Source organism: Phodopus roborovskii, unplaced genomic scaffold (genome assembly GCF_943737965.1).
Source record: "Phodopus roborovskii unplaced genomic scaffold, PHOROB, whole genome shotgun sequence".
NCBI classification, from domain to species: Eukaryota; Metazoa; Chordata; class Mammalia; order Rodentia; family Cricetidae; genus Phodopus; species Phodopus roborovskii.
Window position 1 is genome coordinate 72,776,294 of NW_026126418.1, and position 23,593 is coordinate 72,799,886.

A 23,593-nucleotide genomic window follows, 5' to 3' on the forward strand; every position below is an offset into this window, starting at 1 on the left:
TCCTGGTCTGGTAGCCATGGTCCTGGGGCTTCCCTGCTTTATGCAGAACCCTGGTATCATGGACCCCAGCCTGCTTGATTGCTATGCATTCCTGGCCCTAGGATTCCTTTGGGGTTGCTGGTGGTGAAGGCGGGGGCAGTGTGGGCCACAGGACAAAGACACAATACAAACAGGATGTGGTCTGATGAAAGTGACAGATGCTGCCCTTTGAGGAGGGCATCATTGCCTGTGAACTGGGGGCACAGATCCGGCAGACCCTGGTGGAGACATCACTGCCCACCCTTGAGAAGTCTGATGGTGCTACCCTTGTGTTCGCCCTCCAGGGAGGGTAGCCTTACTCACTGCTGTGGGCCTGGAGGGTCACACATATCCAGTGCCTTGTGGAGGAAGGTGAGGTGTTCTGGTGTGTGAGGCAGCCTCTCTGGAGCCTTAGGACAAGTGAAACTGCAGGAATGCTTGTTTCTGAGGGGTGTTGTGATGGAACCCAGAACTAAGCAGGCCCCTGTCCGGCTTCAGATCTAGCACAGTCTGTCTGTCCCACAGATGGTGCCGTCTCTCTCACCATCCAGCCCCATGGTGTACCTGCTGTACATGTTGTCTGTACATCCCCCAGACATGGCTTCCCATCCTGATATGAAGCCATGGGGCCTGCCCTTCTGAACCCCAACTGAATATGATCACACCCAGCTCCCCAGTGACTGTCATGGTGGCCTGGAGGCAGGGCATCATGGTAGCAAGGTGTGGACCTTGGCAAAGGCATGGGGGAGGCGATGAGGTCCTCAACTCTCATACTTCTGCAGTGGTACCTACCGTGAGGACATGGTGATTGACACCAACACCCCTCACCACACACCATGGCTTCCCTCCTGCAGGGTCCATGGCTGGGTGCTGTTCTTATGAGCCTGGCATCACCACAGTGAGTGTGTGTCTAGGGGGCCTGTGTCACAGTACCTCCACAACCCAACCCTTTTACCAAAGACGCCCTCTGGAAGCTGCCCATTCCAGGGCCACCACTCTGTATACTTCTGGTGACTAATGGCAGTTGAGGTTTCAGCAGCTTCGTGGTAGAACTTTTTGCAGACAGGTACCCTGGTGGCCAACTTGTTCCTCAGCTGACACTGGTTCCCACATGCCATACTATGCCCCTCGAGCCAGGAATATAGCTCAGATAGTTGATTTAATCAAAGGCTTGCCTCGGAGGGACAGCCAGACTTCCAGAGTACTTTCCAGGCATACTTCCTGGGCTCCTGCCCATGCCTGTCCCTCTGGTTCTTGAGCCCTTTTCTTCAGTCACTACCTGCCACCATGGACTTTGCCAGCGCCTGATATCCAGGGCAGTGTGGAGGCTGGAGCTGAGGGTGCATACAGTGTCATCCATCAGTACAGGCCTCATCAAAGTCAGAGGCTGAGCAAAGCAGGAAGCAGCTTTCCAAAAGCTCCCTGGGTTATAGTCCTGAGGACACAGGGCTTAATCCTACCCATCTGAGATTGCCTACAGCCTCACGTATGGACTTACTCATCCTTGCTTCTCATGGAGTGAGGGCTGGGACTGGAAGTGACAGGGCATATCCATGGCAGTCAGTCTGGGCTTTGCCCTCCCAGGCACTGATCCAGCCCTCGGGCTCTTGGAACTTCATCTGAATTTGGCCACATGATTCCTCCCAGAATAGGACCCAGCCTGGAAGTCCATCCATCTATGATCTCAGGCAGTCCTGAACCTCGGAAATTGGTGTAGGAAGGTCATGTGGACCCAGTAAGCCCTAAGTGGGCATGGCTAGCACCCCACAGGCATTCATCAGCACTCTGGCCTCTCTAGTCTCCCCACAGAGCCCTGGGGAGCTCTCTCCTCAGTACCATGCCCTATTGGTGGTGTCCCCAAGCCCCTTGATAGCTCTGGGAAGCTCAGCGAGACTGCTCTGTAAGACCTATCCAAATGGCTCCCGGAGCCATAGCCAGAGTGGTCCAGTTGAGGGAAGTATCATGACATTGGCTTAATAGTGTCAGGCAACAGGCTAGATGGGCAAGGCCTCCACGTAGGTGGTGTGCCACCACAGAGAGACAGGTGGACACTATCATCTTGGTTTTCTGTGGTTGGCTCAGGAGTCCTGTCCCAAGGCATCCCCATCTCTGTCCTTCTAGCCTTATGATCCACAATGAGATGCCTAGAGGCAGGACTATGAGACCTGGTGGAGAGAGTGGGAACTGGTGTCCTGGACTCAGGACACTCCCACAGTTCAACAGTGAGGATGCCTCTCTGACTGCCCCATGCTGATGCCTTCCCCCCAACACGGGCGCTCAATCAACACTGCCTTTCATGAAATAACTTGGGCCTCAACTTGAAGCATCAAGTTGATTTGAGGAATAAAATGATTGTTAATTAGTTCCTCAGAACCCCAGGACCCATCCATCCCCTGTGAGGAGGTCCACCACCACAGAGACACCAGTAGCATGCATAGAGCAAATCTGCATTGGTGAACAGTGAGTCCCAGACTCCCAGACCAGCCCTGATGGATTAGAAAGAGGACCTTACCCTTCCCTGCTCCCCAGGCCTGGCTGTGTCTGCCTAGCCAGTAACTCAGTGAGTGCACAGAGCTACTAAGTCGAGCAAAACCGTCCCAGAGCATCATGTGTCTGTGTCGCTCTCCTGTGACATGGAATGGGACAGGACTATAGGTGAATGCTGGAGTTGGGTACCACAAGACTTTATTGGAGACAGGGACATACAAGACACCAAGTGCACACCACCCCAAGTAGCAATTGCCCCCACTATTTGCCCATGGGGTGTGGTGCTGACTCTCAGAGCTCCTCCCCAGTCCCAGGGCCCCACCTGGCCCACCAGCAGGCACACCTGTCCTGCTCATCCCAGCTAGCCTCAGGTTGGACCCCTCCCCTTTCCCCACCCACAGTTCCACAGCAGCCTGACTCCAGGCCTTTGGGTTTATGGATCCTTGCAGTGTGGAGCCATCATAGCTTCCAGCAGCCTCCCCGAAAGCAGATGAATAAATCGAGGCTCCAAGGCTCCCAAACCATTGGCTCAATGTTTCATCACAGTTCTGGGTTCCATGAGTCTTCTGCCAGTGTGCTGCCCCTCAGACCACAGAACAGGGGTCAGGGCAGCCATGGGCATTGCTCTTACTCCTTGTCCACACCTCACGCCTCGGGCCAAGACATCTTTTGTGGAGATGGAAGATCACACTGCTGCTCACACTTTCTGATTATTCAAGGCCCTGCTCTCTCCCAGGAGTGCTCCTTGGGGGCCAGGACCTGCAGTGACCATGCCGCAGACTCTCGTGCTCCAGCAAGAGGCTCGAGGTGACAAGGACGAGGGGGCAAGAAAGCTACGGACAGCGGTGATGCTACTTCCGCCCACAAACACCAGTGCCCTGCTTCCATGAGCCACTAATATAACAGCAGGCAAACAGCTCTAACCTGGTCTCCCACCAGCCTATGCTTGCAGGGGAACCAAGGAGCTGTCCACTCTCTGCATGCTGGCTAGCTGACCACTGTCGTGACACAGGTCTACCCAGTTTTGAGGCCTTTGGTGGAATCCACGGAGCCAGCGTGGGCTTGAAAAGAAGTTTTGATGGTTTGCAAGTACAATATCCATGTTGCCAAGACCCTAGTGTGGGGCATGGAGACCCCAGAAGGAAAGCAGTGTGGCTTGGCCAAGTAACATCATGGGACTCACTGGGGTCAATTTGGCAATTCCATTGTCAAACCAAAGTAGGTCTGGTGGGTCAGTGACCACAGCCTGATGACATCATGTCTCAGAGGACCCGGCCTGTCCCCAAGCTTCCCCAGCACTCCTGCTCTGTAGGCACTCTAATCACAAGTGACAGGCATCTTGCACAGATATCAGACCAGGAAACTCCTCAAGCCAGGGCTGCAGGCTGTGGCCCAGCGTGCAGGGACAGTGTTCCCGTCTGTCTGCTAGGAAGGTGAGGTTAGGGCTGTTGGCCTGGCCTCTCCCCACTCTGAAGGAATTTGTGCCCACTCAGCCAGTATTTGGCAAAGCCATACCCCTTAGAGTACCAGTCTGGCCTGGGGGAAGGTTTGGTGTCCCTGGGGCAGTGACTGGGCTCTGAAGGGCTATTGTCTCCAGTGTGTCCAGACAGGAATGCATGTCACCGTCACCTGTCCACCAGGGGCCCGTTGGGATGAACAGCTCATGTGTTCTGCATCCCAGCCCTGGCCTGGAGCCCATGCCTTGTCAGACACTCACATCTGTGAATCTGTTAACATCACACTCAGGGGTTTGTTTGATGACACATCAGAAAGCGCTCAGCACTTCTGAGCTGCGATGACAGAGGCGGCTGGCAGCAGAAGCTACTCAGCACCGGCCTCAGCAGTGGGTAGTGTCTGCTAGGACCCACCTCTGCCGTGAGACTAGGAATGGAGGACAGAAAGGGAATGAGAGGGGACTTCCCTGTGTCCCTTGTCCCACAGAACCCTGGCTGCCCTGGGCTGGAACCTTGTTTGCCATCAGCTGAGGATCAAGTAAGCCACAACTGGTCTTGTCCAGCACCTAGGATGGCTTTGACCCTCAGAGAACCCAGCTTGAGGGACTGAGCGGGTGGCACAGTTCATCAGTGGGGTTCAGGCTTTGCTACAAGTCTAGCGGAAGGAAAGGGCATGGTCCTTGCCTGCCTGCCTCCAGATGCCCCCTCCTCCTGCCATCCTACCTTCCAGCCTTTTCAACGCTCCCATCAGCTTCCCACAGGACACAGAAGCTACTCAGCTGCCAAGCGGGTAGCTGAGGGCTGGGGCTGCAGCCTGCCCTCCTGGAAGATCACCTGTAGGGGGCAACGGTGGGGTGCAGGCCCAGATGTTCTGCCTGCTTGATGCCTCAGTCTCCTGACCGGTAGGCCCTGATGGCAGCGCCCATCATCACCAGCAGGGGGCAGCCTCTCTGCAGAGAAGGCAGCCTTGGGCCATGCTGAGTCCCATGGCTTGCTTGCTTCTACACTCTGGCTTCTGCAAGTATCCTAGAGGCACTCCACTGAGGTTAACAGCACAAGAGCCTAGCACAGCCCCACCTCAAGCGGTTCTCATTGGCAGAGGCCAGTCCCACCCCTGCCACAAAGGCTGGCAAAGTGGGGCAGGAGTCATGGCTGCCATGCAGGAAGCCAGGTACACCTCTTTTGAGTGGGGAGAAGCAGATGAGCTTTGAAAGCGGCAAACCTCTCAGGTCTTCAGAGGCTCAGGGAAGGGCAGCCTAAGGGTGCTGGTCTCAACCTTGGGGCTTTGTAGACAGCTGCGCCCCAGGCCAGCTGGCCACAAGGACACAGGAACAAGCCATGTTCATTCAGCCCCAGCTATTCAGGGTGTCTGATAAGAGGTGGGGTCTCCGGGCCCAGAGGGAGTGGGTCTAGGGCAGGCAGGCAGGTGTCAGAAGGCCCAAGTCTTCCACTTTGATTGGCTGCAGGGGTCTGGAGTACTGTTTGGCCCCTACTCTGGATGTTCTCACAGAGCCAGAAAAAGTAGGGGACCAAGGTTGGAGCAGGTGGGGTTTGGGGTTGCCAGGTGCCAGTCCCACTGGTAGAAACGAGATCATATCAGCTGATAAATAGGTTGTGAAGGGGGTTGTCATTGGCTGAGTTTAAGGGCTGGCCCTAAGCCATTCCTACCTAATGAAGAGCAGGTCAGCCATGCACAGGGGGGTAGAAAATGTTCTTGCAACAGTGGGCATAGAGTGGGCACAGGCTGAGATGTGTGGGGACTGGGCATGAGCAGAGGACACTAGTGCTGAGTGCTGGGCAGTACGCGGTCTAGCGGTCCTCTCGGACCGGCCGGACCTTCATCTCCGAGAACTTGAGTGAATACTGCCAGCCAGTCCAGGAAGACCACTCGACGCCATCAGCGTAGGAGGCATGAGCTCCACGAAGGTACTGGCCGTTGAGGTTGGATGTGTGGCAGTTGCGGTACCACCAGGCTCCTCGGTAGAAGGCGGCACAGTTATTCTCTGAGTGGTCGCCGTCCCGGTCCTTGGTGGTGAATCTCATGCCACTGTGCTTCAAGAGGGAGTCACCTGCATAGCATGTGCACACAGGGTAGATTCCTGGGCAGAGGTATGCACAGGCCCCAGAACCTGGATGTGTGCGTGCATACACGCCACCCTTCAAACCTGAGCCCAGGCAGCTCTCCTGCCAACCCCATGCCACATGCATGCCTTCTGGCTGTTCCTGTGTCCAGGCTACCTCTACCTGCCTCCCAGCATTCTGACACTCCCATTCCTTTATCTGAGAGGAGAGGACCAGCCCAGAGGTCTTGTCTACAACGTAATGGGCCCACAGAATCCAACCCCAGGAATCCCCTGGCTCCAGCTTGGGGCTCAGTTCTCCACTGGGAAACATGGAAGCTACCTAGGCTACATAGGGCAGCAGAAGTTGGACCCCCCTGGGACTTGTAGCCTAGATCCCGATCTCAGAAGGCAGAGGGGCTTAACCTGGCAGGCCAGCTTCCCCTGCTGCACCGCACCGTGAGCCTCACCTGCAGTGCCCGAGTAGTCAGCCACCGTGAGTGGGTACCCATCTTCCTCGGGGTCCACAGAGAACAAGCCCACACCGAAGCTCCCATAGTGGGCATAGGCAGTGCCATTGTCAAAGTCTTCCAGGTCCACGTGCAGCTCATAGGCTGCTTGTGTGGTCAGGGCGTGGATCCGCTTCAGCCCTGAGAAGGGGGAAGGGGAGAAAGATGGAGGAGGTCAAAGGATCCGGGGATACCCTCCCGCCAGGCGGAGCTCAGTACCTATGCTCAGGACAACTGCCAAGTGTGTGCTCTGCACTCTGGGCCACTTCCTTCTCCCCGAAGGTGTGATTTTGGCAGAAGCGGGAGACTGAGTTGTCGTGTCGTATATTCTGTGTTCACTTTACGTAGGGCTGTGCTCTCCAAACGTAGTGTGTGTTGGCATCTCGTGCACCTGTCAGGTGTCCCCTGTCCCTCTCCTCCTTACCTTGTGAGACAGTGTCTCACTGAACCGGGAGCTCAGCTAGTAGAGAGCTGGTCAGAGTGCCGTTCAGATAGGGTGGAGACCCCTTACTGAACCTGGCCTGTGGGCCTTTGCATGTGCTGCTTTCCCACCTATCTCTTATTACCCTGTTACCTTTCTGTTCAGCCTTGGGAAGGTGGATGGCCTCCCCTGCTAATCCAGACACCCTCCTCTTCTTAACATTCAGCATCTGGTTCTAACTGCTTCCTTGTGAATTTCCTGCCAGTTTAGTTCCCTAAACACAACTCTGCAGTCAGTGTTTGCTGTGACCCCAGTAGGCACAGTGGGACCCGGTATGACACGTGCTCAATAAATATTTCTCAGTTCATGGAGCGAAGGCAGTGCCTGCATCTCCTGCTTTTCCCAGGTCCTGATTCTGCACACCCCTACTACCCCACCCTGACCTCCCTGCCTCTAGTTCTCCCTCCCATTTTTCTGCTCTCTGTCCCTTGGGCCATCCCAGGGTCTCACACAAACAGGGTACTTCCCTGCTTTCACGGCCAACTCTTGATTAAGAGGGTAATTAATTAAACGCCTCACAGGTTCGCCGAGCCTATATTGTTCATCAGCCCCTCCCCAGGGCTAGTATTTGTGTTACTGTGTGCATGAAAGTTTTGTGGACCCTCCCCTGCTCAGCTTTGGTCTCCTCTGCCAGGCAATCTGCAGCCCATCACAGGATCCCTGTCCCCTTCACCCCCTCAGGGCTGCTGACACAGTTCAAACCAGAGACTTGAAGGATGTGGGTTCAAGAGCTGCAAGAGCAGGCAATCCCACCACATCCTGTCTCCACGCCTGGGCTGTCAACCCAGGGCTGGTGGTATCAAGGCAAGCTGTTCTCTCTCTCTCTCTCTCTCTCTCTCTCTCTCTCTCTCTCTCTCTCTGCACACGGCTTGCACACCTGTGCAAGGCTGATGGACAGGTGCACGGGCAGCTTGTGACAATGACAACAATCCCCACCTGGAAGCCAGGCACCATTCCAAGCACCTCCTGCATAGTGATCAATCGGGCAACATCAGAACATGATTAATTACAGAGCCTCGGCACAGCCAGTGGTTGAGTCCACTGCACACTGCCCAGAACTGGCTGGTGTGAGGAAGGACTCAGCAAGGCAGGCACGATGATCCCCTATTGTATGGGCAGAAGAAGGAAGACTCAAAGAGGCAGTCACCAAGCAGCAGAGCTGGGATTTGAACCCAGGCAGAAGGCCTTAGCCAGGAGAGACTGCATTTCTCAGGGGTGCAGAGAGATGCCCTTTACCATCACTACATGGTCACTGGGGTCCAAAGACCTACAGGCAGCATGCCACAGCTGGGGTTAACAGTGCTGGGCTCTGGATGCACCTGCCCAGTGCCTGCACTGGGGCTGCGGGCAACCTGCCTGGCAGTGGGCGGGGCATCTGAGGCTCATCTGTCTTAGCGCTCTCTCTTCCCTCTTTACATCTTTACTCTAGGAAGCTCTAGCTCTCACCAGCCTGAGATTTCTGCCTGTCGTGTCTCTGATCCCTGAACAATGGATTGGGAGTTATGAAGCAGCCCAGTTGTCCCTCAGAGTGACAGGACCCTACACGGTACAGTACCCCAGAGAGCTGAATCTAAGACAACATAAAAAAGCACAAAGGGGCGGCTAGATGGCTCAGTGGGTGGAGGTGCTGGCTGCAAAGTTCAACCGTCGACATGGTGGAGAGAACTGACTCCCATAAGTTGTCATCGGACCTCCACACACACACACCAGCACACATGTATCCACACACATATACACACAAAATTAATGGCAACAAATATAATTCAATTTAAAAACACAAAACAAAACAAGTAAAAGTTTAAATACTAGTAAATAGTGCTTGAGGAATGACACCTGAGGTCAACCTCTAGCGCGCACGCGCACACGCGCACACAAACACACACACACTCATACACATAAACATACACACGCCTACCTGCATCCATGTACCCACCCCACATACACATACAAAAACTAAAACTTTGGGAAATAAACAATATCGGAAAAAAGCTGAGAGGTAAATTAATGAATAGCCATAGCCTTCGTATATAAAGAGCATCCGTAAGTCAATAGGAACAGAGGAAGCCCCCCACCCACCCACCCTTGAGAATGTGACTGAGGGATAGAAAAGCAGAGGTGAGGCCAAGGGGAGGCTGAAGACCTCACAGTTGACATTCTTGTCAGGGCTGCTCTCGTCTGCAGAGCTAATCAAAGCCTTGCTTAAATACTTCCTCCCCACCTTCTGCAGCTGCTGATAGATTTCAATTAAGATGCCACTGAGCAGTGAGGCGCCAACCCTGATCCAAGCTCATGGGTGGGAAGCGGGGACAGGGCCTCTAAATGGCTGCCACCAATGTTTCCTTCACATATCTACCTTGGGATGGGCGAGCAGGAATTTCCTACCCATCCTTGTTCACAGTCCCTTCTCCTAAAATAGCATCGAAGCACACCACATTCCTACCTATAGAGCCTGCCTGGGCCCCCCATACCCAGCATATCCAATGGGACTTGTGGCCCCACCTCTTCAACTTTAGGTTCGTCATCTGTGGAAGGCATGCTGGAAGCAGGACCACCCTCCTAGCTGGTGTGAGGCCTCAGGGACTGATGTGTGACATGAGTGCTCAGTAAATCTGACCATGGTCTAAATGATGTATGGCCTCTCCTCATAGGAAGTGCCCATCTTGGTATCAGGATGGGGAGAGTCCTGCCCTCCTAGACTCCTGGTCAAGGAGCAAGGACTTAACTGGTGCCTAGGACAGCAGGCTGCTGACCACAGGCACCCATCTTCTTCCACCCTGCCATGGGCCCTGCTTCCCACACACTTAGGGGTGTCAATGAAATTTCTGGGCACCAGGGGTCCTCCACCCAGGATCTCAGCCCGTCAGGAGGTGCATGAAGATGAAAGTGCCAAGTGGACTGGCCACTCAATGGGGACTGCACACTCAGTACCCCAGCATGATCACTGCTGACCCTGAGGGCAGCACTTATCCCTAGTCCTCCTGATGCCTGAGATAGAGCCCCTGAACCCACCATGGCTGGAGTGACCAGGACTGTAGGGAGCTGCTAGACAGTCAGACAGGCCAAGGCTTCTTGCTTCTGACCTAGAGTCACAGAAACAGCCCCTCCCCACCTGGTGTGCAAGGGACCCTTGGCCTCCTCCATCTGCCTCTTCTCCCTCCATTCCTGATTCCCATTTGTTTAGTTTGCATCTCAGCATGCACTTGGAGATCAAATAACAATTTGTAGGAACCAGTTCTCCTCCACAGGTGTGTCCTGGGAATTGAACTACAGTCACAGGCTTGGGTGCAAGTGCCTTTATCTGCTGACATTTTTGGTTTATCATCACTATTGCTTTTGAGTCAACGTCTTAATATGTAGCACAGTCTAGACTGGAAATCCTATGCACACCAGGCTGGACTCAAACTTGTAGCAATCCTCCTGCCTCAGCCTCTCTAGTGCTGGGGTTACAAGCAAGAACTATCATGTGTAGCTTTTGGTTTTATTTTTCTTGCTGATCTTGAACTATAGAGCTCAGTCTGGCTTTAAACTATGTAGTGTGACTGGCCTGGAATTGGGTCCTTCTGTCTGCTGGGTGCTAGGGCCACTCCATCCAGCTTTCTCCGCCATATTTAACAGCTTACGTCCACAGGACCCACTTGTACAACGCTCTTCAGTTGGCTCTATTCTCATGGTCTCTATCACTCAACTCTCCTGAGACTGAGATGGAATTCATTTACAGAAAGGGAAGGCACAGGCAGAGAGCATGGAGTGTGCCCAGTGTAGGGACACTTACTTACCCAGCCAGTGCTCCCCCGTGAGCTTGCCGAAGCCCTCCCGGTATGCCTCCCAGCCTCGGAAGAAATTCACAGAGCCATCCTCCCTGCGCTGGAACACCTACAAGGGGAAGGGAAGGTAAAGCATGGGAATCTACTACTTCAGGACCCCAGTCTCCAGGCTCCTGCCCTTCCGCACAGGCTGCCCAGGCCCTGGGATCCTGGGACACAGGGATGGAGTGGGTGGGATGGAGGCCTTCCAAGCTCCTGGCTCTGGGACTTAGAGTAGACCAAGCTTTCAGGAGCTTGTATTGGCCAGAGGCAGGACTGACTGCCCCACCACAAATCCCTGGAGTGTTCCCACAAGGAGGAGTGAGTGACCATGGGCAGGTGGGCAGGGCAGCTCCCAGGCCAAGCCCACTTCTGCTGGGGTGGGGGGCTCTCCTGGTTCTCAACAGGAGTCAGAGGCCTGAGGCTGTGGCTCAGCAGCTATAGTGCCTGTCTCCGCCTAAGCCAGGCACAGTGGCACAGCTCTAGGAGGCGGCGGCAGGAAGAGAAAAAGTTCAAAGTCATCTGTGGCTACACTAAAAATTCAAGGTCAACTTGAACTTCATGAAATGTGATCTCAACAAAAAGAGACAAAGAAAGTTAGACATGAGGTGGGGGGACACATGCTTGGAGTTTTTACAGGCATTGTTGTCTGTTTTGTTTTGTTTTGTTTATTTTTGAGACAGAGTCTCGCTTTGTATTCATCTGTCCTGGAACTCACAAAGCAGTCCATAGCAATCCTCCTGCTTCAGCCTCCCAAATGCTAGAATTATAAACCCACACTACCATATGTAGTCCATTCTCAAGTTTTTAAGCAACGCCTCATCTTAGCCTTGACCCCCAGATTCCCACCTCTCACACAACTCCTCTCCCCAAATCACACACTCCCAGCAGAACCCAGGAGCTGTGGCCTGGGAACCCAGAATCCAAGCCACTTCTCAAGGGAGGCCCAGGAGCCCAGGGCAGGCTTCGGGTGTGACTCGGGTACCAACTAGCCGCCAAGCCGCCAGAGCCGCCTCTGTTCTTTTTAATAACATTCTCGATTTGGGAGTGTGGAGTCCCATTGGTTAAATTGCCTTGAAATAAGGACGGTGCCGTCCTGGCCTAGCTGACGAGTATTTACACGATCGCTGACAGTCCCATTCCGGGGGCCCACGCCGCCTTTCTGTTTAACAAGCCTTTTCCTGCTCATTTGCAGAGGCAGCGCCCACTTGCCTCCATCTGTGTCTGATGTCAGAGCTCTGGCTGCCGCTCTCATTACTAAGCAGCCCGGTTCCGGCAGCTCGGAACCTGCCGGGTGCCCGAGCGGAGCAGTAGCGTCTGCTAGCGAGATGCACCAGGTCCCCAGGGACACGTCAGTCACAGGCAGTTGGGCAGCTCTGACGTCACGGGCTGAGGGGAAGATGACTTTTTTTTCTACTGCCCCGACCTGGTCCTGCCCTGAAATTTCAAGTCCTCAGGAGGGACCCACTGGATGGGAAGAAGTTCGATAAGGCTGGGGAGATCTGAGCGGTGTGGAGAGCCGTATTGACGGCCGCACATTAGGACTCTGAGCACGCGCCCTTTGAAAGGCTTAATCCTGGCAGAAGCTTAGGCCCTCCGGAAGGCGAAGGCGGCAGGCAAGCTGAGCCTGTTTCTGTTGAAGGAGATCAGCAGGAGCAGCAGGCTGGAAGCCCCTACCAGACTCACCTCCTACCAGAGGCCCTAGGGTCCACACCTCCGGGACCCAGCCTGGTCAAGTGGAGAGGTTGAGTTGCTAAGGGTCTGGACTCCAGAACCTGGCTGCTGCATATCCTTCACCCCTTTAAACCTGTTTTGTCATCTGTGAAAGAACATGCCTGGCTGTGAGGTTCCAGGGCCTCATACATAGAGGGTGTGCAATCAGGGCTAGCTGGATAAACATGGGCACTGTAGGCCTTCCCACCGTCTCCTTTGCTTTTCCCTCCTTCCTACCCTGCTCTCCCTTCCAAATGCCAGCCCCGCAGGTCTCCTCCCCAGCCTGCCTTTGCACATGCCTGCTGCACCCTCTTTCGGGTGTACCATCCCAGCCAGTCTAAGACACACAAGGTCCAGACTCTACCCGCAGTGACTTTGGGGCAGGAAAACACAGAAGGGCTGGTGTGCAGGGAACTCTCCACCACCACACACAGGGCACAGACCAGAGAAAAAAGGTCTGCACAGAGAAATGCAGCTTCCTGGGGCGGCAAGGGGGACAGAGCCCTGGTCCCAACACTGGCCTGTTACTAGTTCAGCTGTGTCTATCCTCTTTATCCCTCACAGAAAGCTCTGCATCCCAGGGCCTCCAAAGAACACCCTTCTAGTGCCTTGCCTAATGTGAAATGGAAAGTGGGGTGCCAGGCTTCCAGCACCCCATCCACACACAGGGAATGAAACCCTAGTGGAGACCAAACAGGGAGGCCTGGTGTGGAGAGGGCTGTCAGAGAGCAAACAGCGCCTCCCTCAGGCAGCCAGGCTCAGCTCAGGGCTGAGGGACGACTGAAGTTTCTGGATAGAGCCCCCAGTTCTGCAACCCATCCCCAAAGAGCTCAGAGCTGTGGGCAGGGCCCAGTCCACTGCAAGGGCCCCACAGTCCCAAGCTATAGTTCCTAGAACTTGGCCTGATTCTGCCTTCTCCTAACCCTAAAGGGTACAGTAAAGATCGTCCAGACCATCAGACCAGATGGTGCTGAGCCCATCACTTCCCTCCACGGCACCTGCTGTTCACCAAATCCCTCCTCCAGCACAGATGAGTTCTGTCTGGGACAGTGGTAAAGCATCCACTGTCCCCCCACTGCTCTCAGAGAGTAGCCACTGCACTGTCTCCCCCCACTTCCCCACAGATCCGTGAACCTCACCTGAATGATCACCTGGGGCAGACACACACACACACACCCCGGGCCCACCAGGGTCTCTTGCTTCTTATCTACCCAGCAAAGAAACAGCAAAATTAAGAATAGCTATTAATTCTTGTTAGATTTGGCCCCGAAGAAACCACCTTGTAAGCATAGGACCTGAGTTCAAAGCCCTAACACCCATGTAGAAAACTGGGCATAGCTATATGCACCTTTAGTTGCTGCATTGGAGGACAGAGACAGGTGGACCCCAGGAGCTTAGTGACCAGCCTGACTTGGAAAATGAGCTTCCAGTTCAGTGAGAGATCCTGTCCTGAGGCAATAATGCGGGGAGCAATAGAAGAAGACATTCAATGTCCTCCTCTGGCTTCTGCATCACAAGCGCTGGTGTGCATACCCACCCACACACCCATGTGAATGCACTGAGCACTTGCATGTGTGCTCACACATACAAAGCCAAGCCAAGTGTCTCACACTGGGGAGACAGACAGTGGGTCCCTGGGCCTGGATAGCTGATCTTTCCTACTTGGCAAGTTTGATGACTAGGTCTCAAATTAAAAAAAAAAAAAAGTATATAAACAGAGGTAGAGGCAAGAAGGTATCTTTGAGTTTGAGGCCAGCCACAGCCACATGGTGAGACCCTGCTTCAAACAAAACAAAACAAGTGCACATAGCCCGAAGAACAGCATCAAACATTGTTCTCCACTTGCACACACATGTACACATGGGCACATATACAGAGAAACGCTAACATTTGCCAACATGGCCATTGCAGTTGGACTGAGACACACTATGACCCACTTGAGGGGCCACTACACACCCCTGCCCACCCCTGAGGGGCCACTACACACCCCTTGCCATGGCTTTGGAGATGGGACTTTGAAATCTTTGGACCAGGTCTCAGAGAAGTCCACTTGCCACCCCTGTGGCCAGATGCATAGTTGACACTGGAAACGGAGGCTGCAGTGTGGGGGATAAGTAGGCTGCACCATTTCCTACTGTGTCCTCTTCTGTTCCACTCTATTCGATTTAAAAAAGCACCGTTGATCACAACCCAGGAAATTGATTTCGCCACCTGCCAATGAATCCAGGCCCACAGTTTAAGAACCACTGCCATCAAGTTCCTGGGTTCTGCCGAGGGCTATGCTAGCCACAGGTCAAATATCGAATGACTGGGTGTCCCTGAACTCACACTGACACCTACTGCAGCACAGTATGTGGCCTGACAAATCCTGAGAGGTGCTTGTGGCTCCCGTTAGCCACAATACCAGGATGCTGGGCACATGGAGTGTTTCACCAGACTCTGGGGCCCAGGACAAACTGCAGCTGTGGCTTTATTAGAGTTCTGAAAATCAGCTGGATTTTAGTAACAACAACAGGATGAAGGCTTTAATTAGACAGCAAGGATCAGCTGGGCAGGAGGATGCCAGCCACAGGCCTGGAGTGTCCACATCCCCTCCTTCAGCCCCAGGCTTCCCAGGTAGACAAAGGCTGAGGAAGCCAAGGCCAGAAGCAAAGTAGTTATTGATCAACTCTGGGCCTGCAGTGGGTGTTGGCCCAGCTCCTGGGCTTCACTTGGCTTCCGGCTGGAAGGCAACAGAGAAACACTCACCGACGCCGAGGCCTCCTGGGCAGGTGCCATGTGTGGGAAGGCAGACAGCGCGTGTTTTCTTGGTTCGGATTCTTAAAACCCGGCCTCCTGCCGCCACCAGCACAGCTTGGAAGTACCACCCAGGGGCTCTGCCAAGGAAGCCTGTGGTCCACATGGTCCTGCAGACGGTGCTGGGCAACTTGAAAGGAAAATCAGCAACTGCACTTGATGCAGTTGATTGTCCGTGAGCATCTGCAGAGCCAGAGGACCACATGGACACTGGTGCCTCCTCAGCCTCCCTCTCCACAAGTCTGGGCCTGCTGGAGTCCCACTAAAGAGTAAGCCAGCTGGCCTACCCCATGTCTGCAGTAATACTGAGGACGGAGCAGATCAAGCAGGCCTCATACCAGTCATGTGGGTGTGGGCACCCATCTAGCAGTTGGCAAGACCAAAACTGGAGAGTGTGGGTGACCTTTGGAGTGTGGTTAGAGACTAGAGATGGCAGGGAATTCCCTGTGGAGCTGTCTGTGGCCTGGTGCAGGAGAGGCTCAGTCTGCATACCTGTGAGTCCAACCGTCTCTTAGTTCCAGGGAGCACTCTAGGGTGGCACCCAGGGGCCACAGTACTAGAGACTTAACTCACAGTGTCACTTCCCAAGTCTCCGCTTCTCACCCAGAATCATAGCTACCACTGAGCCCGTTGTGTGCTGATGTACACGGATGAACATAGCACTCAGAGAGCTAGTAGTCTCGAGAGGCAGGCACACACAGGCTGCGGACATGGCACAGCTGTGTCCAGCCTCTTAGGCCTGTACCTCAGATTCCTCGTCTATTAGATGGAGACTCTGACTGCCCAGACTCCAAAGTTTATGTGAAGAATCAGGGGTGCAGCTCAATTGATAGAATGCTTGCCTAGCATGCACAAGTCCTGGGTTCCATCCTCAGCACCTGGTTGGGGAAAGAGCTCCAAAAATTCCAAAACTTGGGAGCTGGAGGCAAGAAGACCAGAAGTTCAAGGTCATCCTTGGCTACATAGCAGCTTTGAAGTCAGGTGGGCTACATGAGACTTTGTCTCAAAACTAAACACCACACACTCACACCACATACCACACACACACACACTACACACATACACACACCACAAACACCACACACACTACACACACACACCCCACACCCTCCACACACCCTCCACACACACTACACACACACATATGTACCACACACACACACATACCCACACACTACACACACACTACACACAAACACACACTGCACATACCACACATACTACACTCTCTCACACACACACATGCACCATACACACCCCCCACACCCTCCACCACACTACACACACACACACACACAGACACACACATACACCACACATACCACACACACACATGCACCACACACACAATACACACACACACACAGACACACACAGACACCACACATACCACACACACACACACATGTACCACACACACACCCTACACCTTCCACACACACTACGTGCACACACACACACGCATGTACCATACACACACTACACACATACACACTACACATACACACTACACACACTATACACACACTATACATACACACTACACGCACACACTACATACTGCACATATCACACTCACACACACACTCACCATACATACTACACTCTCACACACATGCACCACACACACATACACACAGTACTAGTACATTGCATTCACTCATGGCTCAAGGGTGCTCTGAGCAATTGGGAACCCCTCTGTGGAAACTGGGGTGCTCAGAGAGGCTGCTGTCCCTGGAGGTACACTGGACTGCTCGAAGAAACTGAGGCACTGAGAATCAGAGGGGAGGGATGCTTGCCCACAGGCCATGACCCTGGGGCAGCAGTGGTCCCTAAACCTTAGAACATCCCCAGGAGGGGGCACTTTTGATTTTTCTAGTCTAAGGGACTTGCTGACCTGGGGACAGGCAGAGGCCTCAACCAGCCTCCCAGGCCTGCCCAGTAGATGATTCTGGGAAGAGGAGCCAGAAAAAAAGCTCAATTCTTCCCCCCCCCTCCCCGGGACAGGGCATCTCTGTATTGCTTTTTTGGGGCCTGTCCTAGAACTAGCTCTGTAGACCAGACTGGCCTCAAATTCACAGAGGTCTGCCTGCCCTGCCAAGTGCTGGGACTAAAGGCATGTGCCACTAATGCCTAGCAAAAAAGCTCAACTCCTACTTTTCAAGAACAAAGAACTTGGAGGTATCCCCAAATGTGCCCTGACCCCAAGGAATGTTCTGCCATCTTGCTGGGGCTTCCTGACTTGGGACAAGTCCTGAAACATTTCTAAGCCATGTTTCCACCTCTTTGAGCCCCTTTCTTGCTCCTGAAGATGAACCAAAGTCAGCATGAGGTGATGGCACACAGTGGGTCTGACAGCTGCCCCTCCAAAACCAGTTGATGGCACACAGTAGGTCTGGCAGTTGCTCCAAACCAGTTGATGGCACACAGGTCTGGCAGTTGCCCCAAACAACCTTGTGACATACAGTAGGTCTGACAACTGCCCACCCCATGAGCTGGTGGCCCACAATAGGTCTGGCAGTTGCCCCAAACCAGCTGATGGCACACAGTAGGTCTGACAGCTGCCCCTCCAAAACCAGCTGCTGTGTCCAGAAGGAAACAGCCCACTCCTTGTTTGTGACTGGAAATGGTACCCCCGGGTTTGGCACCTTGCCACGTTTCCCAGGCTTGGCAGCCAATGCCTGCCGACTTTGGCAAAACACTGCTCTGAGCTGCCATTTATCAACTTCTGTGCTGAGTGTTTCACGTGTGGTGTCCCATGGACACTGTGCACTACCTGATGGACACCCGAGTTGAGGAAATTGTCCTGCTCCAGGTGGAGGTAGCTAGCAGATCAGGAGAACAGGAAGAGTGTGGACCATTCTCCAGCCATGATGAAGGTGGGTGGGCTCTGCTCAGCGGCACAGGGACATTTTTGTGGCCCACTGATGCCACAGCAGGTCACTGGCTGTCCTGAGGGGAGGAGGGCTGGCCATAGTCTCCCCCGCTAGTCTGGCAGCCTGGCCTCCCCACACAGGGTCCCTGCAGCGTTTCATCTCTCTCTGCACTCACTGCCTGCCAGGCTCCTTTGAAGTTCTACAGGGAGGGCATGGCTTTCCTCCTGCCCCACAGCCTATGAAGGAGAGAAGAGGGTGTGGGGAAGGGGGGCTTCCTCTTGTATGGAGCCAATTAGAGGCACAGCTGAACCCCTGACCCCACTCGCTCAGTGGGAAAACGCCAGATGCGGAGCAGGTATCAGTGTGCAACCACCGGGTGGGGTGGGGTGTGTGTGTGTGTGCAACTGCCAGGGGGTGGTGTGTGTGTGTGCAACTGTCAGGGGGTGGTGTGTGTGTGTGTGTGTGCAACTGCCAGGGGGTGGTGTGTGTGTGTGTGTGTGTGTGCAACTGCCAGGGGGTGGTGTGTGTGTGTGCAACAGTCAGGTGGTGTGTGTGTGTGTGTGCAACAGTCAGGTAGTGTGTGTGTGTGCAACTGCCAGGGGGTGGTGTGTGTGTGTGCAACTGCCAGGGGGTGGTGTGTGTGTGTGCAACAGTCAGGTGGTGTGTGTGTGTGTGTGCAACAGTCAGGTAGTGTGTGTGTGTGCAACTGCCAGGGGGTGGTGTGTGTGTGTGCAACTGCCAGGGGGTGGTGTGTGTGTGTGCAACAGTCAGGTGGTGTGTGTGTGCAACAGTCAGGTGGTGTGTGTGTGCAACAGTCAGGTGGTGTGTGTGTGTGTGTGTGTGTGTGTGTGTGTCTGTCTGTCTGTCTGTCTGTGCAGTAGTCAGGTGGGGTGAGGTATGTGTGTGTGTCCTGAGTCCCTGCTGGAGATGTGGGACCCACCCATGATTACACAAAGGGAAGGCTTTAGCAATGGCAGGATTTTCTTCCCTGCCCAGGGAGGGGAGAGACATTCCTATAAGAAGTGTTAGGGTGTGGGGACAGTGTAGGTGCTGTGCCCAAGCCCAGGTGATCATTAGAGAACACAGTTCCTGTCCTAAGACTGAGGTAGGAAACATGGGGATAGGCGATAGCCTGTGATAGGCACAGGCAAGGGGTGTAGAATTAACCAGGGTAATCAAGAAGCTTCCCAGAGTACATGGCAGTCTGGGCCCAGTGAGGAAGGTCTCCGATCTGGGTCACAAGATCATCCATGGCTGCCCTTCCTCGTTTTCTGGGGTAGGGGAGTATCAGGGTTAGCAGTGTCATTGGCATTCTATCCCATTCCTCTCCACCCCTGTAGTGAGCATGGCTTAGTCATGGTCAGGGACCAAGTGAGCCTAAAGGCCATCTTGAATCACCATCTATCCGCCTGTGCTGAGGTCTCTCCTACCTCAAAGAGCCCCAAGGGGCGTTGTTCCCATGTGTCACCCCCACTCCCAAAAGCAAGGACTTAGGGTCCCTTTACTTCGCCCTCACTGCATCCCTTCTCCTTGCCTGTCAGGGTCACCCTCCCTGTGGAAACCCCGTGACACTGAGAACTCACTTGAGCGCAAACCCCGTGGGCCCATCACCCACGTGTACCAACTGTCCTCTGACTCGGACCCTCTTATATCAGGTATGTCAGTGATATGAAGCTGCCTTAGACCTCCAGCAAGCCTTGTGGCTCCCACTGAGCCCCATTTTGTCCCCCATCACCAGGTTGCTAGACTAAGATCAGGGCCTCTCCAGTGACTCTCAAGCCTTGACACAAGCTGGCTCCTTTGTCCATCTGCCTGCCCAGCTGAGAGCTACTCTGCCTCAGTCCCAGCTGGCTCCCCGTGGCTGGTGCTCAATTAATTGTTCAGTAGCAATTAATTGCACCGACTTGCCTCAGGAGGCCTGGAGTTTCCCTGGCCAGGCTGGCTGGGTAGCAGAGGCAAACTTCTTACCATCTCCAGGCTACCCTGCCAGCCTTTGAGGGGTAGAAAGGGCATAGGGCAATGCCAGGTAAGAAGTGGTATTCAGACAGCAATGTACCTCTTAGACTGAGCTCTATCCTTTCCACTGCAGTCTCCAGAGGTCAGGCTGTGACTGCCGAGTCCACTCAGGGGCTTGGGGCCCGGTGCAGCGTCTAGTCTGCTGGGAATGACCATGCAGTGTTGGTGCCCGAAGCTGGGCAGTTTTGATGGGGAATCTAATGAGGATGGATGGCCTGAGAGGCCAGCACCTTCCCAAACAACAATTGAGTGTCCAGGAGATTCTGTGTGGCAGGGGGTTGATCCTGACAGGTGCCCGCAGGCATCTGGGGAAAGATTGCTTCTGACGGAAGCCAAATGGATATGAACGTTTACCAGCCACACAAGCACTTTGCAGACCACTCCGGTGTCTCCTGCAGAGCCCCCCATTCAGGCTTCAAGGAATCTGGTCCAAACCAGGCACCATTCCCCACCCACCCCTGCTAATCATCCCTGAAGCCAAGGCCGAAGGCATTACCAGACCCAAACCCTGACTGACTTCCCATGAGATTGAATTCAAATCAGCCTGAATGGAAGACAGACTCGAGGCCACAGCAGAGCCTCAGCCAGGCACAAGCCCATCCTCACCCTTAATTCTGATTTCTGGGCCTGGCAGGGGCCCCCTGGCCATTCTGCCTGCCTTGGGATCCCAGAGGCAGAGGCCATAATTCAGCCTCTTTGCAGTTAGAAAAACAAAAGAGCTTTTAACCCCAGACACGGATCCGGTACATTTAAAGGCTCTCCCCTAGAGCCTGAAGACAAGTTTAGAGATATGTCCATCTTCAGGGTCTCCGGGGACCCTGGTTGCACTCAGACTGGTTCCTAATTGCAGTCTGCTTAGCTCCTTCCTCGCTCACTCTGCCCCCCCCACACCTCCCTCTCCCCTCTGCTGGGGACACTGACCCCTTTCAGAACTGACTCACGCTGCCCTGCCCTACAAGTCCCAAGGGCTCTCCTGACACACTCCCTACTCCTCTCTTTGTAACTCTATCTGGTGTTGAATGCCCCCCTTGGACGTCCAAAAGTAGTCAGTGCCAAGGGTCTTGGGTAAGCAGTGGAAGCAGCCTGTGTGAGTGTTATGAACCATCTGGGTTACCATGGTGGCCTGTGTCACCCCCCAGGGTTGGGCCCATGGCCCCCAGCTCATCCTGAACCCGAACTCTAACTACCCCCAAGAAGCACAGAAGCGGACTTTGCAATTTCCTTTTAAAACAAAACAAAACTGCATGAGCCAGGCGTGGCAGCACACACCTTTAGTCCCAGCACTTAGGAGGCAGAGGTAGGTAGATCTCTGAGTTCAAGGCCAGCTTGGCCTACAGAGCCAGGGCTGTCCTGTCTCTAAACAAAACAAAACAAACAAAAACAAAACACAAACAAAGGCTGTGTTTATGTATGTGTGCGCGCATGTGTGTGTATATGTGGCTGTGATTGTGGAGGCTTCAGGGTGACCTCTGGTGTCTTCTTTCAGTGATTAGCTAGACTGGCTGAGCAGCAGGCTGCAGGGACCCTCCTGTGTCAACCTCCCCAGAGCTGGGCTGCAGGCTTGAGCACTATCACACTTGTGGGGCAAGCACTTTGCCGACTTAGTGTCTCCTTGACAGACAGTCAGAGCCTGACTAAAACTGTTAAACCCTGGTTCCCAGAGTCACAATATGACCCCCGCCTCATCAGGGAGGGGACTCTGGGTGATTGGCTGGGCAGCTTCGAAGCCACAATGTCTCACATCCAGTGGCAGCTGCCTGGAACGAGCTCATATCAGGCCAACCCCAGCCAGGCCTGGAGCCCTGACCTGACCTGGTGTCTCATCTCCTGCTCGCCCCACACATTCCTTGTCCTGTTATCAGCCACTTTCTGGTGCTTGACTTTAAAAGTTCTAATGCTATGGCCAGAGACATGGCTCAGTGGTTAAGAACCTGAACCAGTCTTACCAAGGGACTGAGTTCAAATCCCACCCAGCACCCACACCGGTGCTAACTTCAGGGTATCTGACACCCTCTTCCAAGGGCACCTGTACATGAATATACACAAGTGCACAGAGTTAAAATGAAAAATGAAGCCAGGTGCGAGTGGCTCACACCTTTAATGCCAGCACTTGGGAGGCAGAGGCAGGCAGATCTCTGTGAGTTTAAGGTTAGCCTGGTCTCCAAAGCCAGTCCAGGACAGACAGGGTTACACAGAGAGACCCTGCCTTTAAAAAGCAAAATAAATTAATAAATAACAATCTTGTGAAGAATCAGGTCTCAGAGAACTTAAGTAACTTACATAAGATCACACAGCAAAAGCCACATTGTTGCCAGACCCATTGATGAATACCAGAGCCCAAGTATTACTTATAGGCCTCAGCAGAGGACTACATCACAACCCTGTTGACTGAACTCCACCTGTAACAGCAGACACTTGAGAATGAGTGTCCCTGCTCTGCCCAAGATCACAGTCAGGCCTCTGCGGAAGCTTCATTTCCTTCTTCCCCACCCCACCGTGTTCCCCAGTGCCTGTCTCTGACTGGTCTCCTCGGGTGCCACACACCCCAGCGGACTCTGTGACCTCCGGATGTCACCTGCTCCTCACTGCCTGTGCTCAAAACCCCTCCCACCCTCCTGGTACTTTAAGAGCCTAACCCAGGACACTTCCAGACTGAATGACTGCACATGCTCAGCCCCTTGACCAGACAGGGCAGGGGTCTCCCCGTTGCTACACTTCCGAGGCCCCCAGTGCATGTAGGTGTTCAAGGGAACCAAGCCAACAGAGCAAGGCTTCCTTGGGTCAAGCACAGCACTTCATTCTGCATAAAGGAAGAAGGAATTTGCACTTTATTTATTTATTTTTGGTTTATATGGCTCTGACATCTAGAAGCTATTTTCTTGTTGTTGATTGGCTGTTTTGTTCTTGAGACAGGGTTTCTCTGTGTCCCCTACTGTCCTGACCTAGCTCTGTAGACCAGGCTGGCCTCAAACTCAGAGATCCCTCTGCCTCTGCCTCATAAGTGCTGGGACTAAAGCTGTGGGATTTGCATTTTTAAATTTGCACACAGTGGTAATGGTTCGAAGAAGCCTGGGAGGCTCATTACAGGGTCAGAGCCCTCAGGTGTGGGGAAGGGATTCCTGAAGTACCCTCGCTCTCGGCCAGGACAGCAAGTCACAGTGCACGGATGTCCCTGCCTGCTGCCTGGGTTAATGTCCTTTGAGGAGTACTGAAGAATATGCGAGCATTTTGTGACATTCAGGTCTCAGTGAGAACAGCCCAGCTATTGAGACAAAGCCACCCCTGCTCCTTTTTGTCATATTTCCCCTACAATGAATGGCTCCTGCAGACATCAGAGCGTTTGCTGAGCCCGAGTCTGTTTCTTGCCCAGTACTCTGCAG

The 23,593-nt window shown here is 53.8% G+C and overlaps 1 protein-coding gene across 1 annotated transcript in view; it reads right to left on the reverse strand.

Moving 5' to 3' along the window:
- Positions 1–5,483: 5,483 nt before the first annotated feature.
- The window catches only part of Fibcd1 (fibrinogen C domain containing 1), a 30,013-nt gene continuing 11,903 nt past the window's right edge, over positions 5,484–23,593 (reverse strand). Inside the window, exons 5-7 of the mRNA XM_051185138.1 lie at positions 10,786–10,882; positions 6,490–6,669; positions 5,484–6,028 (exon numbers count right to left, since the gene is read on the reverse strand). Coding sequence (XP_051041095.1) covers positions 5,769–6,028; positions 6,490–6,669; positions 10,786–10,882 — 537 coding nt within the window. The 3' untranslated portion in view covers positions 5,484–5,768. The remainder of the gene's footprint in view (positions 6,029–6,489; positions 6,670–10,785; positions 10,883–23,593) is intronic.